The sequence below is a fragment of the Vigna unguiculata genome, chromosome 11 (assembly GCF_004118075.2).
Source record: "Vigna unguiculata cultivar IT97K-499-35 chromosome 11, ASM411807v1, whole genome shotgun sequence".
In the NCBI taxonomy this organism is placed as follows: domain Eukaryota; kingdom Viridiplantae; phylum Streptophyta; class Magnoliopsida; order Fabales; family Fabaceae; genus Vigna; species Vigna unguiculata.
This window is the reverse complement of record NC_040289.1, coordinates 38,722,552-38,740,064: the sequence shown is the minus strand read 5'-3', so window position 1 is coordinate 38,740,064 and position 17,513 is coordinate 38,722,552. Positions and strand designations below refer to the sequence as shown.

At 34.2% G+C, this 17,513-nt stretch overlaps 4 protein-coding genes across 11 annotated transcripts; 2 read left to right on the top strand and 2 right to left on the bottom strand.

The window, feature by feature from the left end:
* Nucleotides 1-3,747: 3,747 nt before the first annotated feature.
* On the top strand, nt 3,748-7,944 carry LOC114170493 (PTI1-like tyrosine-protein kinase 1). 2 transcript variants are annotated; one of them, XM_028055983.1, is made up of 11 exons: nt 3,748-4,027; nt 4,207-4,504; nt 4,599-4,672; nt 4,773-4,867; nt 4,987-5,102; nt 5,211-5,738; nt 5,832-6,080; nt 6,178-6,329; nt 6,446-6,670; nt 6,945-7,094; nt 7,493-7,944. In XM_028055983.1, the coding sequence occupies exons 2-11, from the start codon at nt 4,369-4,371 to the stop codon at nt 7,736-7,738; spliced, it is 1,971 nt and encodes a 656-aa protein (XP_027911784.1). In that variant the 5' UTR covers nt 3,748-4,027; nt 4,207-4,368; the 3' UTR covers nt 7,739-7,944. The 2 variants fall into 2 exon arrangements, with proteins under 2 accessions (XP_027911784.1, XP_027911785.1); XM_028055984.1 differs by lacking the exons at nt 3,748-4,027; nt 4,207-4,504; nt 4,599-4,672 and having other exon boundaries at nt 4,773-4,862.
* Nucleotides 7,945-9,398: 1,454 nt separating this feature from the next.
* LOC114169651 (basic leucine zipper 23-like) lies at nt 9,399-12,322 on the top strand. Of its 7 annotated transcripts, none has more exons than XR_003600976.1 (5): nt 9,399-9,650; nt 9,782-10,584; nt 11,288-11,352; nt 11,760-11,813; nt 11,993-12,322. XR_003600976.1 is itself a non-coding variant. In XM_028054899.1 (4 exons), exons 2-3 carry the CDS (start codon nt 9,807-9,809, stop codon nt 11,314-11,316), a joined length of 807 nt encoding a protein of 268 aa, XP_027910700.1. In that variant the 5' UTR covers nt 9,399-9,650; nt 9,782-9,806; the 3' UTR covers nt 11,317-11,352; nt 11,993-12,322. The 7 variants fall into 7 exon arrangements, 4 of the variants coding, with proteins under 4 accessions (XP_027910700.1, XP_027910699.1, XP_027910698.1 ...); XR_003600975.1 differs by having other exon boundaries at nt 11,955-12,322; XR_003600974.1 differs by having other exon boundaries at nt 11,288-11,813; nt 11,955-12,283.
* Nucleotides 12,323-12,767: 445 nt separating this feature from the next.
* Nucleotides 12,768-15,578, bottom strand: LOC114169867 (WD-40 repeat-containing protein MSI3-like). The gene is made up of 6 exons (XM_028055225.1): nt 15,137-15,578; nt 14,735-15,046; nt 14,501-14,644; nt 14,130-14,254; nt 13,823-13,918; nt 12,768-13,173 (listed from the first exon to the last, which is right to left on the bottom strand). The coding sequence occupies exons 1-6, from the start codon at nt 15,437-15,439 to the stop codon at nt 12,951-12,953; spliced, it is 1,203 nt and encodes a 400-aa protein (XP_027911026.1). The 5' UTR covers nt 15,440-15,578; the 3' UTR covers nt 12,768-12,950.
* Nucleotides 15,579-16,278: 700 nt separating this feature from the next.
* Nucleotides 16,279-17,254, bottom strand: LOC114169868 (heavy metal-associated isoprenylated plant protein 26-like). Its single transcript, XM_028055226.1, has 2 exons — nt 17,020-17,254; nt 16,279-16,929 (listed from the first exon to the last, which is right to left on the bottom strand). Exons 1-2 carry the CDS (start codon nt 17,101-17,103, stop codon nt 16,543-16,545), a joined length of 471 nt encoding a protein of 156 aa, XP_027911027.1. The 5' UTR covers nt 17,104-17,254; the 3' UTR covers nt 16,279-16,542.
* Between the last annotated feature and the right edge of the window lie 259 nt (nt 17,255-17,513).

Here is a 17,513-nt window from a genome sequence, read left to right as displayed (position 1 = left end):
CAAGGAAAGAGTTAAAGTGGAAGAAACCTCTTGATTACTTCCAAAAACTCAAATCCCGAGTAATGAAATTATAAACTAAGCTCAATTTCATAAAATCGCATCCTCGCGCAAAACTCATGCAAGCAAGCACCACAAAGAAAAAAAAAAGAAATTTGATGAGAAAAAGGTAGAAGGTTATATATATTGTCTTGTAGCTATTGATAAGAGAGAGAAATATTGTGTTATAGTCCTTGATGCTTTTGGAGAGTAGAAGAAAGATGAAAAGATAAGAGAAATCAAATAACAATATTATTTTTCTGCTCTAAAAATATATTGGATGGAGTAATATAATCAAGATCATAAGTTTAATTTTAATCTTAAAAAATATGTTCATGTGATATAAATTTTCAGACTATGAGTAATAAAAATAAAATATTTTCTTTAAGTTTTGAAAAATGTGAATTCTAAATAAATAAATAAAAACTTCTAAAGTGTTAATTTTATAAATGGCTAAATTATTTTTATCAATAACTGTCCGTTGGTTCTCCAAATTTTTTTTTTCTAAATTTAGTTTTGATTTTTTTAAAAGTTATTCAATTTGGTCATTGTTTTTAATTCTTTATAAACAAGTAATCAGTGTTACATGTTAATTTGAGATTTTTTTTAATCTAACTGCAAAGACTAAATTGAATCACTTAAAAAATATTAAGACTAAATTAATATAAGAAAAAGTTAAAAAATCAATTTAGCACTAGACAAAAATAAAAATTAAAAGAGTAATTTAGACAAATAAAATTATAGAATAAGTTTTAAAAACTATACTTGTAATGCTGTCCGCATAAAATATTATCTAATGAACTTCATATTATAGATGACCTAATAAACTAGTTGCCAAATAAAATAATACAATTAAAGGTAAATTAACTAAAGTAATAGAAAAAGAAAGGATATGGATTTGATTTTAATTTTTAAAGCAAGGAGAAAGAACCTTGCTCATCGTTTCTATTTTAATTTGTTTGGTCCAATAATCGTTTCGGTTGGTCATGCATCTTTTCAAAAAATATAATAGTTTCCTTTGATAAATTATTTTAGATGATTTTATGGTGCCTTCTAAACTTTTGTTTCTCTAATTTATTGAGTAATTGCAGTTGCTATAATTTTTATTTTTTCACATAAAAATTAGATCTTTTTTATTAGAATTATATAGTTAATTTATTATTGAATTTTTAATAACACGAAATGCATCATAAATCTAAAAAATAGCATATTATTTTAATGTTTAAAAGTGAAATAATTGAATATATAAAATTAAATAAATAATAGAATAATAAACTTTCATTTTTCAAATGTTTAACACAGAATAAAATATACCAAATAATTAAAACTACATTTTTTTTTCTAAAATATATGCACTAAAACTCAGCAATGAAAACTATGAACACCAGAATAATCACTACTACACCAAACTAAAAAGGCCAAAAATACAAGTTTTACTGATTCTATGTGTTTAACAGAAGAAAGTCATCCCATGAATTCAGAAATATAATAGTTTTTGTGTTCTTGTAAAACATATTCGCAGACAGTTTAGACCCTTAACTTCTACCACAAATTCTTAATCCCTCTCTATTAAAAAACTGTTAAAATATTTTTGACTTTTAGAATTTTAATTCTCTGTTAATTTTTTGTGTGTTGTTTTTTTCACTGTACTTTCATAATATAATGATTACTATTAATTTTAACTTTTAAAATATATTAAAAAAATATTTAAAATATCAGTGCAAGATGTTTTTAATGCCCAGAAAAAAAACAGCACAAAAAAACCCGTAAAAAATCTAGACTCTGAGTTCTGCTTTCTCATTCCCTTTATTAAATTAATTTTCTTTTCGACTTATTTGTTTCGTACCACACTGATGAATAAATATGTATATGTTTAATGGATTAAACTGTGCAATGCTTTTTCTTTTGGTTGTTATGAAGAGGAAATGACAACTTAAATGTGACAGAGAAATGGACAGAAAAATGAAAAGAGAAAAGGTGAAAGTCCAGTTAGAACAAACCAAACCAGACCACACCAATTTCTGTTGTACCTAATATATCAGATAACGCAGAAGATTTTCTCACCAAAGAACAACAATTAATTAATATATATGTGACATGTATTTGAGGTTGAAAGTTGAAAGGTTATGCTTTAGACTTTGAATTTGTGGGACCTGTTGAAGAATCAGAATTTTAACGTGTTCAACTTTGATTCCATTGTCAAGTTCAATTTCTTCTGGTTAAGCAACTATAATAGATTAAAATACTCTACGTCACAACCTTCATGGCTGCTATATTCTGCTCAGGGAAAAATACTGTGAGGTGGTGAAAACAGAACACTGTACAAAATTTCAATGGAAAACGTGCGCTCCCAGAATTCTATAGTCTAAAACTGTTCAACATTTACAAATTCATCATCTTTTTTATAAGTTTTGTGATAATTAATATAAAATAATTTCTGATTGATTGATAGTATAAACGAAAGATATTGAGGTGATTATTATTATTATTATTATTATTATTATTATTATTATTATTATTATTATTATTATTATTATTATTATTATTATATTATGAGTTAAATATGATTTTGGTTTCTTAATTTTCATTGAATATTAGAATTATTTTATTTTGAATTTTATTTTTCAAAATATTGGATTTAGTCATTTTAATCAAATTTTGTTAAAGTTTATTTGATATTTCAAACGCGTTTTATAATAATATTTGATTTAACATTAAACTAAAATACAATCCTGAAATACGTACAAAACAGGAAATAAACACAACAAAATTTGATTAAAATGACTAAATCTACATATTTTGAAAGATAAAGGATTAAATTAGTCTAAAGTTTCAAAATAGACTAATTTCAAAATTTACTGAAAATTAAGGAATAAAAAATATTTAACTTTTATTACTGTAAAAGGGGTTTATAGTTTTTTTTATTGGAGATATTTTCTTTTCAAAATAGGGTTTCGTAAGGAGTAGTTAACCAATCGATTTCTTAAGATTCTAAAGAAAGCAAAGGAGACAAAATGGATTTTGTAGACACAACAATACTGCGGGCACGTAATATCATTTGGTTGTGTTTATCTCTTTTGGACGATATTAATTATTTACATAATTATCAATCATCTCTGTCATAGCAATTAAGTCATGGAAAGAAATGATGATTATTAGAAAATAAGATGGAATGTTTTAATTTTTTTTTATCGCATGTTTGTTTACATCGCATTGATGAAAAATTCATATAGCTAGTAATAAACTAAAAGATAATGGCATATATAATACAATTATTTTTTCTTTTCTTTTAACTTGAAAATAAACTCTTCTTTGATGCTTGTATGTTACATTCCAAATTACAAATACAGTAAGAGATAATATTAAAAACTGCATACTTCATTTTGTTTTAGAAATTTTCAGAATATAATTAATAGCTTTTGAAATATAATTAATGTATCTGCTAATTTTTTACATCATATAATAAATTTGATCATGAACATTTATGATTTTGATTAAATGTTGAAAAGTATTTAATATTTGTTGCGTAAATACATTTTGTATTGTAGTTTATGCAGTGAGAAAATTTATTGGAAGTGATGAGGTGGTGTTTGGCGCAATAATCGTGGAACAGTGTTTCTTTTTCATGGAACCATGTACCAGAAGCGGATATTAAGGGTTTCCCGCGAAAAATCCCTGTTAGGACTAAAATTTTTCAGGTTCATATATCATCATTTCGTAAAACACAACCTTCTACCCTTACTTTTCGCATCAATTGTTTTTTCCTTACAAACACCCGCCTCGCGCCTCAGAGTCTTTTACTACTTCTTTCCAATTTTATCACCCTTTCAATCAAGAACACACTTTTTTTTTTTCACATCTAATTATCTGCATGTGTGTTCTTTCATTCCATTCTTCCACAATGCCTAGATGCAGATTCACTCTCTTTACAATTCTAGTTTAAGTTGGTAATTCAGTTAAAATAAACATGGCTGCTTCCCACAATACTTAGGTACACATTTATTCGCCTAATCTTGTTTTATTCGACATATTTTTAATGCCACGATCTTGTTTTACGAGGATATTATATTAATTCTGAGTCATGTGACTTTTAATGTTTTGTTCTTCTTCTTCTTCTCTCGCCATAGATTTAAATATTTTTTTCTAATGGGACGCCGTCTTTGTCAATAGGTGCTGCTATTTAATATTCAACTGTGGTATATCCTGGTGTGCCGAGTATTGGGCATGAGGTTGAAGTCCCAACCATGAAAGTAACAGATGCTCTGTTTTGCAGAGGATGAAATGGTTCACTCAACAAGGAAGGTAAGGTGTTTGATGTAAAGGCAAAACGCAATGGAAGTTGAAAAGAGATTTGTTTTGGTTGGGATTAGAATTGATGGCCATAGTAGACAGCTTCTCGACTGGGCACTTGTCAAGGTTGCTGAACCAGGGGATTCTGTTGTAGCAGTTCATGTTGTTAAAAATCCAGGTAAAAGAATTCACAAAGCTTCCACGCATATTATAATTATAGCATGTGTAATTTTTCCACGCATGTACCTGTTGAAAGAGTTAATTTCATGCAGATCACGTTTGGAAAAGCAATAATCTGATAGATGACTATTTAGAAGTTTACGAAGGGTTATGTGATGTTAAGAAGGTAGATAGACTTTTCTGTACTTCTTGACTTTTTTTTCCCTTTCGTTATTGTTGTTGGTAAATGTCACAGATTTTTATTGACGGGTATAGTTGGGTTTCAGGTAGATCTCACTGGTCAAATCTTCTGTGGATGCTCCGTCCGAAACATTCTTGTTAGAGAAGCAAAAAAGCATGATGCTCTGGCTCTAGTGGTAGGGTATGTGGAGCTGAGAGAGAAAAATGAATTCTGTGATATTTCTTGTCATGAGTTTAGTTTATCTGATTTCATTTGCCTCCTCTGATTGGTTAAAAGACTAAAGCAGATTTCACTTGCAGGGGCCGAACTGGCTTAGCTAAATATTGCGCCAAACGAGTACCACCCACCACCAATGTTCTAGCCATCCAAGGCTCAAGGATTGTCTATAGGAGTTGCACCAACGAACAACAACCAGGTTTGTCTGGTGGAGACCATGGTTTTGTGTAGTGGAAAAAGTATTATCATAAGTAAGTCAGTGACAAAAGCGAAAAAGAATGAAGATTGTTTCTTCCTCTTGTGGCAGGTGCTCTTACACTGGACCCAAGACCAAGCTTAACAACCATAGGAAAAAACTCAAGTGACAGAGTAAACCAGTCTACATTTGGTGACTCCACCCTGGAGATTGAGAAATCAGCAACCAAAAATTCCTTAGAACTGAAGGAAGAAGCATTTAAAGGATTAGGAAAATGTAAGACAAGGTCGATATCCATGTTTGCAGGTGATTCAGCTAAGCAGAAGCTTGGGTGGCCTCTACTCCGAGGAGCCAATTCGGGAATCCCACAAACCCATCATGCAAGGAACATGTCAGTAGTACAATGGGTAATGACCTTACCGGATCGTTCACCATGTAAAAGTCCCTGCTCTTCTTCCTCTGAGGATAATCCATTTGAAAGGAGCATCAGCGATATTGATGACGAGAGCTCCAAATTTTCTTCAGTTCCATCTATTGAGCTACCAAATGGCCTAGAGGAGATGCAATGCGTAAATTCAATCGGCTGCAAGTGGTTCAGCCTGGAACTTCTGCAGTCTTGCACTAGACAATTTTCTTCAGGTTGGACCACTATGGCTTACAATACTAACTGTTACGGTTCTATAGTTCGTAAATAAATTTAATATAAGCATATAACTTTGTATTCCATTGCAGAAAACTTGGTTGGGAAAGGAGGGAGCAACCGTGTGTACAAAGGAGTCCTCCCTGATGGAAAGCCAGTGGCAGTTAAAGTAATGCAGTCATCAAAAGAAGCCTGGAAAGAGTTTGCCCTTGAGATGGAAATAACATCCTCATTGAGGCACAAAAACATTGCCCCTCTACTGGGGATTTGTACAGAGAACAATACTTTAATCTCCGTTTATGATTATTTGCCCCAGGGCAGCTTAGAGGAAAATCTGCATGGTAAAGTTTCTTTCTATTTTTTCTTTTACTTTTCATCCATCATTTCTATTGTTGAAAGACGTAAATGATGCTGATATGAACTGGGAAATGGATATAGGAAAGAGAAAATTGTCATGGGAGGTGAGATTTAATGTGGCGGTTAGGATCGCTGAAGCACTGGATTACCTACACAGGGAAACTTTGAAGCCTGTTATACACAGAGATGTCAAGTCTTCTAACATTCTTCTTTCCCAAGGGTTTGAACCTCAGGTAATCAAAAGTTTTGAAACTGTTACTTTGAAAAAGAACATCTAGTACTATTAGTATTCAAATGAAGTAAAATTTTGTGAGAATTTCATTGTCACTCACGATTGTCCTTGATGCAGTTATCTGATTTCGGACTTGCACTATGGGGACCAACAAATTCATCCTTTTTGACACAAGATGTAGTAGGAACATTTGGTTATCTTGCTCCTGAATACTTCATGTATGGAAAGGTCAGTGACAAGATAGATGCTTATGCATTCGGTGTAGTTCTACTTGAACTCATATCAGGAAGGGAACCAATCAGTTCAGCAGCTTGCAAAGGACAGGAGAGCGTGGTCGTGTGGGTAAGACCTAACCCCATTTTACAATAATGAATTTTGACTTCTCTTAATCATATAAAAAAAATGTAAGAATCACATTATTCTTGCTATACCTTGTTACAAAGATGGAAAGAGAAGCATAAAATAAGATAATAAATTATTTGACTCAAAAAAATGAATTTGTTGAAAAGTATATCAGACAGAACTTGTGAAAACAGCGTCAATCAAAGTATAAATCTTTATTTGATACAGCATAGTCTATAAATCTAAGAATCATAAACAATGATTTCATTTTCAGGCAAAACCAATGATAGATAGTGGGGATATTAAAGGCTTATTGGACCCAGATTTAGAAGGGAAATTTGATGAGATCCAATTGCAGAGAATGGTTATGGCAGCATCTTTATGCATCCAACGAGCTGCTCGACTTCGTCCTAAACTGAACCAGGTAATACCAAATTACACATCGAAGTTGTCATGTTCTTAATGATAATCACATTTCATTAAGAAAATTAGAGGTGTGAAAAAAAAAAGTAGAAACCTTTTGAGAAAAATCGAAGCCGAATCACTTTATAAAAATGATTTAATTATCTGAAGTTCTGAACTGTTTTTACAAAGTTCTTCATTCTGATTTTCTAAATTGAACTGTGCATTAGTGTGACAGGGATAACTGAAATAAATGAGTTTTAAAAAGAAAATACACTCATTAAAAGACTGACCCAATTCCCTTTATAAAAGTGGCTTGATTTCATTTTTCATTGAGGTTATGCATAGTTTTTAGCTATGAGGATATTATGCTCATGGAAAAAGTATATACTTTTTGATCTTAAACTTTGTCATTTACAGATACTGAAGATCCTAAAAGGAGATGAGAAAGTTGAATATTTGCTGAACTCCCATGGGAACAATGAGGATGATTCAGAAAATGGAGAAAACATCGATGATGAAGTGTATCCAAGTTCAAGTGCTGAGTTACACCTGAGTCTTGCTTTACTTGGTGTGGACGATGAACAAGCATCACAAACTAGCACTGAGCTCAGCTATAGTGAGCACTTGAAAGAACAATGGAGCAGGTCATCAAGTTTCAATTAGTTTTGTTGAATCCTAAGTTCCTAACCCTTGTATTTGTCCTTAGTTTGTGCATGTACAGTTACGTTAAAAAAAAAACAAAGATTCAGCACCCTTGATGAGGTGGTTTGTAGATGTAGAATGGCAATTTTTTTTTTTTTATTTATCCTGGGAATATTGTACTAAATTTTGGTTTATGAATGCATCTTAGGCAATGGTTGAAAAATCGATTATTATTTTCTTACTCAATCATATATACCGAAACCGACCATAGTTCATAAAATACAGAAATTTCAACAGACCATAGGATCATTATGTTTGAAATTTCAACCAGCAACGTAAGAATATGACCAGATTCCAAAACAAATTAATCTCTGAGTGCTAATCGATCAAGGTTTGGTTTCTCTTTGTTCAAGGATAATTTCAAGTTGGGTTAAATATATTTTTGGTCTCTTAAATTTAAGTGAAATTTGAAATTAGTCATTCATCGAAATTTTTGATCAATTTAGTCTTTCATCGAAATTTTTGATCAATTTAGTTCTTCATCTTTAAGAATACGTGGATTTAGTTCTTCTAATCAAATTTTATTAAGTTTATCTGAAGTTTCAAATGCATTTTATGATAATATTTGAGTTAGCATTTAAGAAAAAAATGAGTCAACCAATGTAAACAATTCAAATATTATACTGAAATGCACTTAAAACGTCAGATAAACTTACCAAAATTTCGTTAAAATGACTAAATATATATATTTCTAAAGATAAAAAATTAAATTGGTGAAAAGTTTCGAAAAATAACCAATTTCAAATTTCACTAAAAACTTCAGTACCAAAATCATATTTAATCATTTTAAGTTTTATATTTTTTTAGTAGTGTGAGATAACTTCGTTAACTATATTTGTATACCTTATTAATCTAAATTAATCCATAAACATATTAATATTTGTTCCTTTCGTTAACGCGGAACTCCTAAATTACTACCAGATGGACCATCTTCGTTGAAAAATCACATCCTCTTCAACCACTAAAAACAAAATCTTTGGATCAGTAAAAATTTGAAAACAACGATAAGAAAAAAAGTGTTCATGAGAACATATTATTTATCCATCGAAAATATAATTTAAGAATTTATTCTCGTATAGATTGAATAAAAAAATAAAACAATAAATTCAAACATAAACCAATGGGCATGTTTTTTCATCTCGTACTAATAATGCGATTATTCTATTCTGCCCACTCTATTTGAAAAGGATTGAAAAGGCGAAAGTAAAAGAGAAAATATGCTAAAGTCAGCATGTTTTTCATGTTTTTTTTTTATAGTTTAAAATTTTAATTTATTCAACTTTTTACTTATACTACTTCATCTTATTTTCCTCTAAAAACTAATTTTTGAAATCCAATTTATAGAAACAAAACAAAATCACAAATAAATGGCCATAGGTCATGTAATGGTTACCGTAATTGTGGTATTATTTTAATTAAAATAAAGTTATGTGTTAGTGGAAAAGGAATATAGCTATATGTTAGTGGGTACAAGGTAATAGGTGAGAATCTTAAGTCGATTAAAATAAAGTAATCTCCATTACTTTAGTTGAAGATTGAGGATTAAGTTTGAATTTGTGTTCAATCAAAACAAAGAATAAAAACTAAACAGAAAAAGTTTTACATAATCACGTTCTCACAAGATTCTTTGTCTCTCTTATGAAAAATCTTAAGAAGGAAACTATAATAATATTATTATGATATTTTATGAACCGCTAATCTGATTTAGTGTTTGGGAAGAGGGTTGCACTACACCAATTATTTATTGTTCTAAGTATCAGAATTTACAGTGGGAGGGTAATAGGTATAAATTTGACCCATTGAAATTGCAGAGAGAGAAAACCGATAAAGAAAAAGTTGAGGGTGGAATCTGTGAAGCTATCGTTTCTTTCTGGTACGTCCATTTTTCGCTTTTCTTTCTGTTTCCAAATCCTGTTAGGGTTTCCACACGATTCGATTTAATCATCAGTATACACGATTTGAAGTTCAGTTCAATTTAATTGAAATAGCACATTTTTTTAATAGGTTTGATTTAGGGATTTCCGTTCAAATGGACGACGGCGAGCTTGATTTCTCGACGCAGGAAGTGTTTTCGAGTCCGAACATGGGGGAGCTTCCGAGCAGTGGTTCCATGGACAGTTTCTTCGACGAGCTTCTCAAGGACACGCATGCCTGCACGCACACGCACACATGCAACCCTCCAGGGCCCGATTTTTCGCACACTCACACGTGCTACCACGTGCACACCAAAATCGTGCCGGCACCGGATGAGGACCAGGTGGCCACCGACGACACGGCGGAGTCCGCGGAGAAGAAGTCGAAGAAGCGGCCCCTTGGGAACAAAGAAGCGGTTCGAAAGTACCGCGAGAAGAAGAAGGCTCGCGCGGCCTCGCTGGAGGACGAGGTGGTGAAATTGAGGGCTCTCAATCAGCATTTGATGAAGAAGTTGCAGAACCAGGCTGCTTTGGAAGCTGAAATCGCGAGGCTGAAGTGCTTGCTGGTGGACATAAGGGGCAGGATTGAAGGGGAAATTGGTTCCTTTCCGTATCAGAAATCGCCGAATGCGAACCCCCCGGTGGTTAACCTGCCTGGTTCTTATGTGATGAACCCTTGCAACATGCAGTGTGATGATAGGGTGTATTGCCTTCACCCAGGAGCTGATGGGAGAATCGTGGAGAATGTGTCGTTAAATGGAGAAGAGTTTGGTGGTTGTGAATTTGAGAACCTGCAGTGTCTAGCAAACCAGAATTTGGGGCTCAAGGACCTGCGTGCATGTGGAGTTGGGCAAGCAGGATCTAATGTAAATTCTTCTGCGTCAAAAAGAAAAGGTTGGACTGCGTCGCATGCACTGTCTTATTCTAGGATGAACTGTTTTATTTGTTGCTTAATTTTTGTTTATTCTTATTTATATTTTAACTGTTGGCTGATGGTATTGTCTAATAGCATAGAAAATCATCGAGATTTGAGAGAATGAAAGGAAGAGTATTGAGATTTGAGCAATGAGAGTGAAAGCATTGGAGATTACCTGCTTTGCAATGTGATCTCCTGCATTTTTTTGTCTGGGAATTCTGATTCAGATAGTCATGCCAAAACAACCTTTTTGTTTATATTTGGTTTTGTTTGTTTGCTAATATTCGTTAGTGTAATCATATTTAGGGCTGAGATTTGATTGCTAAATTTTGTATAAGATTATAGTTAGCTTCTATGATAGTGCCAGATGCGGAAAGGGTAATATTCCTATTTACTGAGTATTACAGTTCTTGTAAGATGTGGTAAATTAACTAAAGTTCGCCCATAAGTACGCATGAGTTGTCAAATGATGCCATGTTATTATGACTTGATCTCCATCGGGAAGATTATGTAACTGAAATTTAAAGATCCTAAATACCGAATTATTTTATTGAACATTTTTTAGACTCTACCAAGAGCCTTGGATCTAGACTCTTTTTCAATTTTGTTATTTAAATATTTCTTTCCCGTTTCTCTATGAATTATCGAGTCCAGTATGATAACTTCGATGTTTATTTTTAGGGGGATCTCGTGCAGCAACAGCTGGTTGAAGAATTAATAGAACGGTGGTTTTCATCCTTGCCATGGTAATATCTCCTTCCAATATCTCGTTACCAGTTGCAGCATCAGCCATCCATCAAGTCATTTTTTAAAATAATTTTCTCTTTTTGACCCTCTGTGCATTATCGTGGTTCGAATGGCTGTTCTACTATGGAAGATTAGTCATAAATCAATGTTTCTTCTTAAAGTATTATGGTTGATCTGTAAACAGCATAGCTTATGGCTGAGACAGATTGGGCTCTTCTCTCCGCTATTAGTTTTCTTGTTTTTTTAAGCATGGAACTAGTTAAATTGACATCATAAATGTTTCTATGCTCAGTCACTTTTACATTTGTCAGTATGTGAGTATTGGTTGCTTTGTTTAACAATAAGAGAATATTTAGTGGCGATTCATGTTTTCTAAATTCGCAAGTTTTTCCTTGCTGGATTACAGAACTTAGGGCAGATGAGGTGTGTTTCATCTTTCAGTACTTAGTGCTGTGGACAGGTGAGACACCAATGTCACTTTGTGTAATATAAAATCTTGTGTGGGTGAAATAATAAAATTGGCTTGTTTGGTTACCGGCGTTGTTCTTTTTATCCGTTTTTGTTTATCATAATAATATGAGAGGTTTACTTCTGTGTTTAGCATATTTACTGGACAAGGGTTGACTAATATGTATCCAGAAGGAACTGTAGTCCCCTAAGTGAAGATTTTGCATGCGGGCTTGTCTTCTACAAGTTAAGACATACAAGTGACTTGTTTTGTATTTGAGAACGCAAGTAGCTGTAGCTGATTCAATCATGGGAAGCATATCTGCCTTTCTGCACTTAGAGAACAAGTCTTCACTAGTTTTTGGTGACCCTCTTTTTGGCATGAGATGATTAATAAAACATTACGTCATTGTATCTTCTACTTGGATTGTCATTTCTGGACAAATTTTGTAATAATTAACCTCGCATTGGTTTCTCGTTCAACGTATTACATGGCACATACATCAGGTTTTCGAGACTAAATAAAATATGAATAATATGAAATCAACTTATTTGTCTATTAATAATAAACTTATGCTTTTGATTTTTGACATTAGTTCTTATAAAAAATAGTTCATTGTCCTTCAAATTTTAATTACCTTTTAATCCTTTTCTAAAATTTATGTAAATTTAGGTTAGAGTTATCCCGTTATTAATTGTTTTTAAGGCGCACAATAGGATTGAGACGAAAGGGTTTCACTCAAAATGGACGAATATGTATTGGATTCGTCTCCCTGAAAAGTTTCATAAAGTTAACGTCGATGGCGTAGCTTTTCCTTTCCAATAACAAGAAACAAAACGGCGCCATGATGCTACAACACGCGGAAAAGGAACTCCTAAACCATTTTCCCATTTTACCCATAAAACTTGGCTGTTCTAGTTTGTTGTAGACAAAACTATGCAACGTGCGAGCGGGAAGAATCACATGAGTGCGCACAAAGTATCATAATTTATACGGGCTTTCGAGAATCCATCTATGACAAAGAAAGATACTATGTGGTCATCAGTGTTTTAGGACATTCACAAAAAACCGACAGGCCATGGCAGTAAAAATGGAATAATAGTCAAGATTTCATTCAAACAACAAAGCATTTTATGATATGCTGGTCAGTTAATCATCGGCCGTCCACATGTTGTCATCGTCTCCATCATTGTAAATGTTCTCCGCCACTTGCCATACATGGAAAGAATTGTCCTCAGCTACACTTGAGATAACCCATGGCTGATTTATGTTCCATGAAAAGTCTGATATTTTTCCTTTGTGACCCGCGTGAGAGAAGAGTAGCTCGGTAGGGCCAGCCTCAAAATCTCCCTCTATCTGCTCATCTCCGACCCTGAGCCAACACGAAAATAAAGCGACAAGGCAATATGTAAACATGTCTGTAATTATTATGCCTTCATAGATTTTGCAGTCTGCAACTAAATAACCATAATCATGGTAATAAGAAAAACTAAGATCCATTATATCAAATGATTGGATCAGTTGCTTACTAATGGATTTGTATCATAAGATGTCGTGATGTACTAATACAATTTTGTAAGATCATTATGAATCAAGTGGTTCAACGATTTATTTCTTTAATTCTATTTTCCACTTTTCTTTCATCGGTTTCCTTAAAAGAAAATGAGAAGTTTGTGTAAAAAAAAAACTTCTTTTGTTAAATCAAAAGGGATTAAAAGAACACTTCCAAATTTATGATATTTTATCATTCAAGTTTTATTTGTCACTTACTCATTTAACGTATGGACTCAATTTGGCTTTTCACACAATTCAATATAACTGGCCCTTTTGGTTTTACGAGACATTGTTAAGAGGGTTTAGCTATTTCCAGTTCAAAATTATTAAATTTAATCCTACCATCTATTAAAATATTAACCAGGCAATTCTTGATTTCGTAACCTTGAGCAAATTGCTTCCTTTAGCAGTAGACCGACAATCAACATGTATAATGAAGAGAAAGAGACACAGCACTCTGCCCTTACCTGTTAAGATCCCAAACCATCAGCCGTCTGTCAGCGCCAGATGATGCCAACACAGTCTCGTGATTAGGATCCCACTCAACCTGGATTACTTCATCACTATGCAAATTAAAAACAAACCACATCAGTGAGTAAAGAACATTTGAACTTTCTAAACAAATGACTAATAGATCATCACATTGAAATTAAATCAACAAAAAACAATTATTTCACCTAAGGAACAAGCCATTGCTTATTTGTTACTAAGATGCTAAAAGTAGATTAGGCGTAGTATTAAAAAAAACAAACATATGACAGACTAACAACTTACGTGTGGCAACTTAAAAAATGTAGTGGAATTGACAGCTTCCGAGTGTCAAATAGACCAACAGTTGTATCTGAAGATGCTGTAGCCAAAATCCATTCGTTATATGGACTGAATGAAAGAAAGTTAATCTGATTCAAAAAGAAAACACATACATGTCACAAAAAATCAATATTCAGTTAAAAGAGCAACAAGAATAAGACGATTAGAGACTTGGGAACTATATTTCAGTTTAACACAACGATGACAATTAAACAAAAAATAACATAAAAAAACTATACAATAAACAGTGTGCTATAGCGGACAAAAAAACAGCGGCTTTTAGCAATGTCACACACACAACCCTATTGCTGTGATCCTAGCAGCAAATATATTACCTCATTTTCATGTGGTTTGACTGATTGTTGGGGTTTGTTAGTCCGTAAGTCCCAAATGACCAATTTCCAGTCATCTCCTACAGATCCAAACATATTCTCATCCTTCATATTCCAGGACACGTCTTCAACCGCACTCTCATGACCCTGACAAGACAATCAAAAGTCCTATTCAATCATCAAAGTGACGAGCAACCTAGCAAAAAAACAACTCTCATCAATAATTCGAAACACTACCTCGTAAACATGAACTGGATCAATCACACTCTCTTGAGAAGCAGCAGGCACATCCCACAAGCAAATCTTATTGTCATGCGAACCACTCAAAAGATACCCACTCTTGAAAGGGCTCCAAGACAAACCATAGCCCTCTTGATCATGACCCCTTAACCTCAAATCAGGGGCAAACTCGATCCCACGCTGCTTGCTGAAATCAAACACATAAACCTCGGAATTACAGGTCTTCGCAGCAACAATATCAGGGTTCTGTGGCATACAACGCGCTCGATTCACCTCCCCGTCAACGGCAACCTTCTGGGAAATCTCTACCTACAAAAAAACAAGCAATAACACAGGATTTTCATCGAACAGTTGGTGCGCACAACTCAACGATGCCAAAAGACGGGGAGTAAAACAAACCTTGGGGATAACCGGGTTATTAGGGTCGGTGGCAACGATGGGTTGTGAGGTGTCGGCGGGGAGGGATGCGTCGGCGAGCATGAGGAAATTGGATTCGCCCTGGGCGGTGTGAGTAGCGAGGAGGAGTTTGTGGACATTGAAGGAAGGGTCGGGGTGGGGTTGGGGAGAGGAAGGAAGCCAATGAACGGTGAGAGAGGGCCATTGAAGAGGATGAGAAATGAAGAAATCGTACAACAGAGGAGTGTTCTTCTTCCAAACGGAGAACTCTTCTTCCACTTCAGCTTCATTATACTCTTCCGCCATTTTTTTTCTGCGCCAAAACTTCAAACCCTCGCGCGCCAATGCCACTTTCGGAGGGAAACACGGCTATAAATAGTCCACCTTACAGTTAGGATGGGCCTGGGCCTGGGCCTGGGCTGGGCTGTGCAACTTCCCCAAGCCCATTTTAAAGTTTGAAAAACTCAATATATAAGTACGAATGAATTACCAAATCTAACACTATAAACTTTATTCAATTTAATTTTTTTACATAAAGTGCTTTATTCATTTTAGGAATCTCACTATAAGTTACGATAAGAATGGTGTTCCGAACTTTTCCAGATGATTTTTTTTTTCTCACAGAATTCTAGATGAGTATTACTCCCATTTTTGTTATAAAAAGATTCAAAGTTGGGAGAGAAAGTGTTTTCTGGAAGGGATAAATCCAGGAACAAACAGAATAGAAAACAACTCTTACATAGATTCTGGATCATTCCCCACTCCCACCACAATAATTTCAAGAATGACCATGGTCACAACTGTTATAATTATGTCTGTGAGAAAAAAAGAAAATATTTAGGATAATTTAGGTTGCTTAATTTGCCCTTTTTTTTAATATCAACCTTACTAATCATTCGCACTTGCTTCATTTTTGGTTCACCATGTCATCATGAGGGTATTCTATCAGAACTTTTCACGTAACCAGCATGGAGATTTTCAATTACCATGTGTATGATTTTATGTATTGTTTCCTCAAATTAAACCCAAATAAATATATCATTGTCTTTTCGAAGCAATATTTATGAATACGAGTCTGATCTTATCTCTTTGAAATATAATAAATATTTTCGTTTTTTTCTTATATTATACTTTGGCACCAATCATTTTCAGTGTGAAAATATGAAACGCGTTTATATACAAATCAAAGTACAGTACAATAAATACATGCAATTAATTTTTTCAAAAAAATCAAACTACCAACAAAACTCACATTACAATTTTTTTGAACACAACATCATATAAAAAAATGCCAAAATGAATCTAAGGTTACATACATTAGGTGACCTATTTTTACTTTTGTCTTTTCCTTTGCTACTATGATACAACACAAGAACAACAAAAAAAGTAACAAAAGACGGTTATTGACATCACATAACGACACATGCGGCGGGGTTGTCGTCGCTGAAGGCGGTGGTGTACCTGACCTCGGTGGAGCTGGCACGTGCGAGGTTAGTGAGACGAGGGTCAACGTCGGCGTTTCGCACGTACCCAGAGGGCGCTTTCTTGTCGTAGACACCGGGCGCGTAAGGGTGCGCAACGACGTCGTACGGGACGTAGGGCCATAGCTCCGCTCTCTTTCCGGTGCGGTGAGAGATGCGAGACACAACCTTAGAGGGTTCAACGTAGCCCGAAACAGTGACCTTACTAGCCTTCCGATCAACCTCCACCTGAGTCACCCCTTTCATTCCCTCCACCGATTTCTTCACCTTCCTCTCACACCCTTCACAGTCCATCTTCACTTTCACCTCCACCGTCTGATACACGCATCAAAGATTCAATCTTTTTTATTACAAATGAACGTGACGTGATGTGATGTGATTTCATGTGAAAAGTGGTTGGTTTACCTGGAATTGTTTGCGCTTCTTCTTGAGTCTGGAGCTGGTGTGGGAGCAGTCAAAGAGCTCGGAGATGTGATCCAAAGCACCCATTTTTGCGTTTCCTCTGCTACTATGTTTTTGTCTTTGCCTCTTCTTTTACTCGTTACACTGTTATTTATAGCCATCAATCACCATGACCTAAAACCTAGCAAATATCCGAAACAGTAGAAGGTTGTGTGAAGGCGACACGCTCCTAAGTAATAGAAACAGCCGACATAAACTAACTCTCCCTCGTCGGTTGGATTTGTCTTTTTGCCACGTGTCCAACTGATGATTCGACAGAGATACACGTGTCAATTTCTTAGTTGATGGGAAGCAATGGGGGTGGCAATGTATGGTATGGGTATCCATTCTATCTCTCTCAATTAAGACTTTCAGCTCTATTATTTGTAAAAGGAAATAAATGTTTCTGCAAAATTATCTGTTTTATTCTAATTTTGGCTGAGAAATTTATCTGCTTT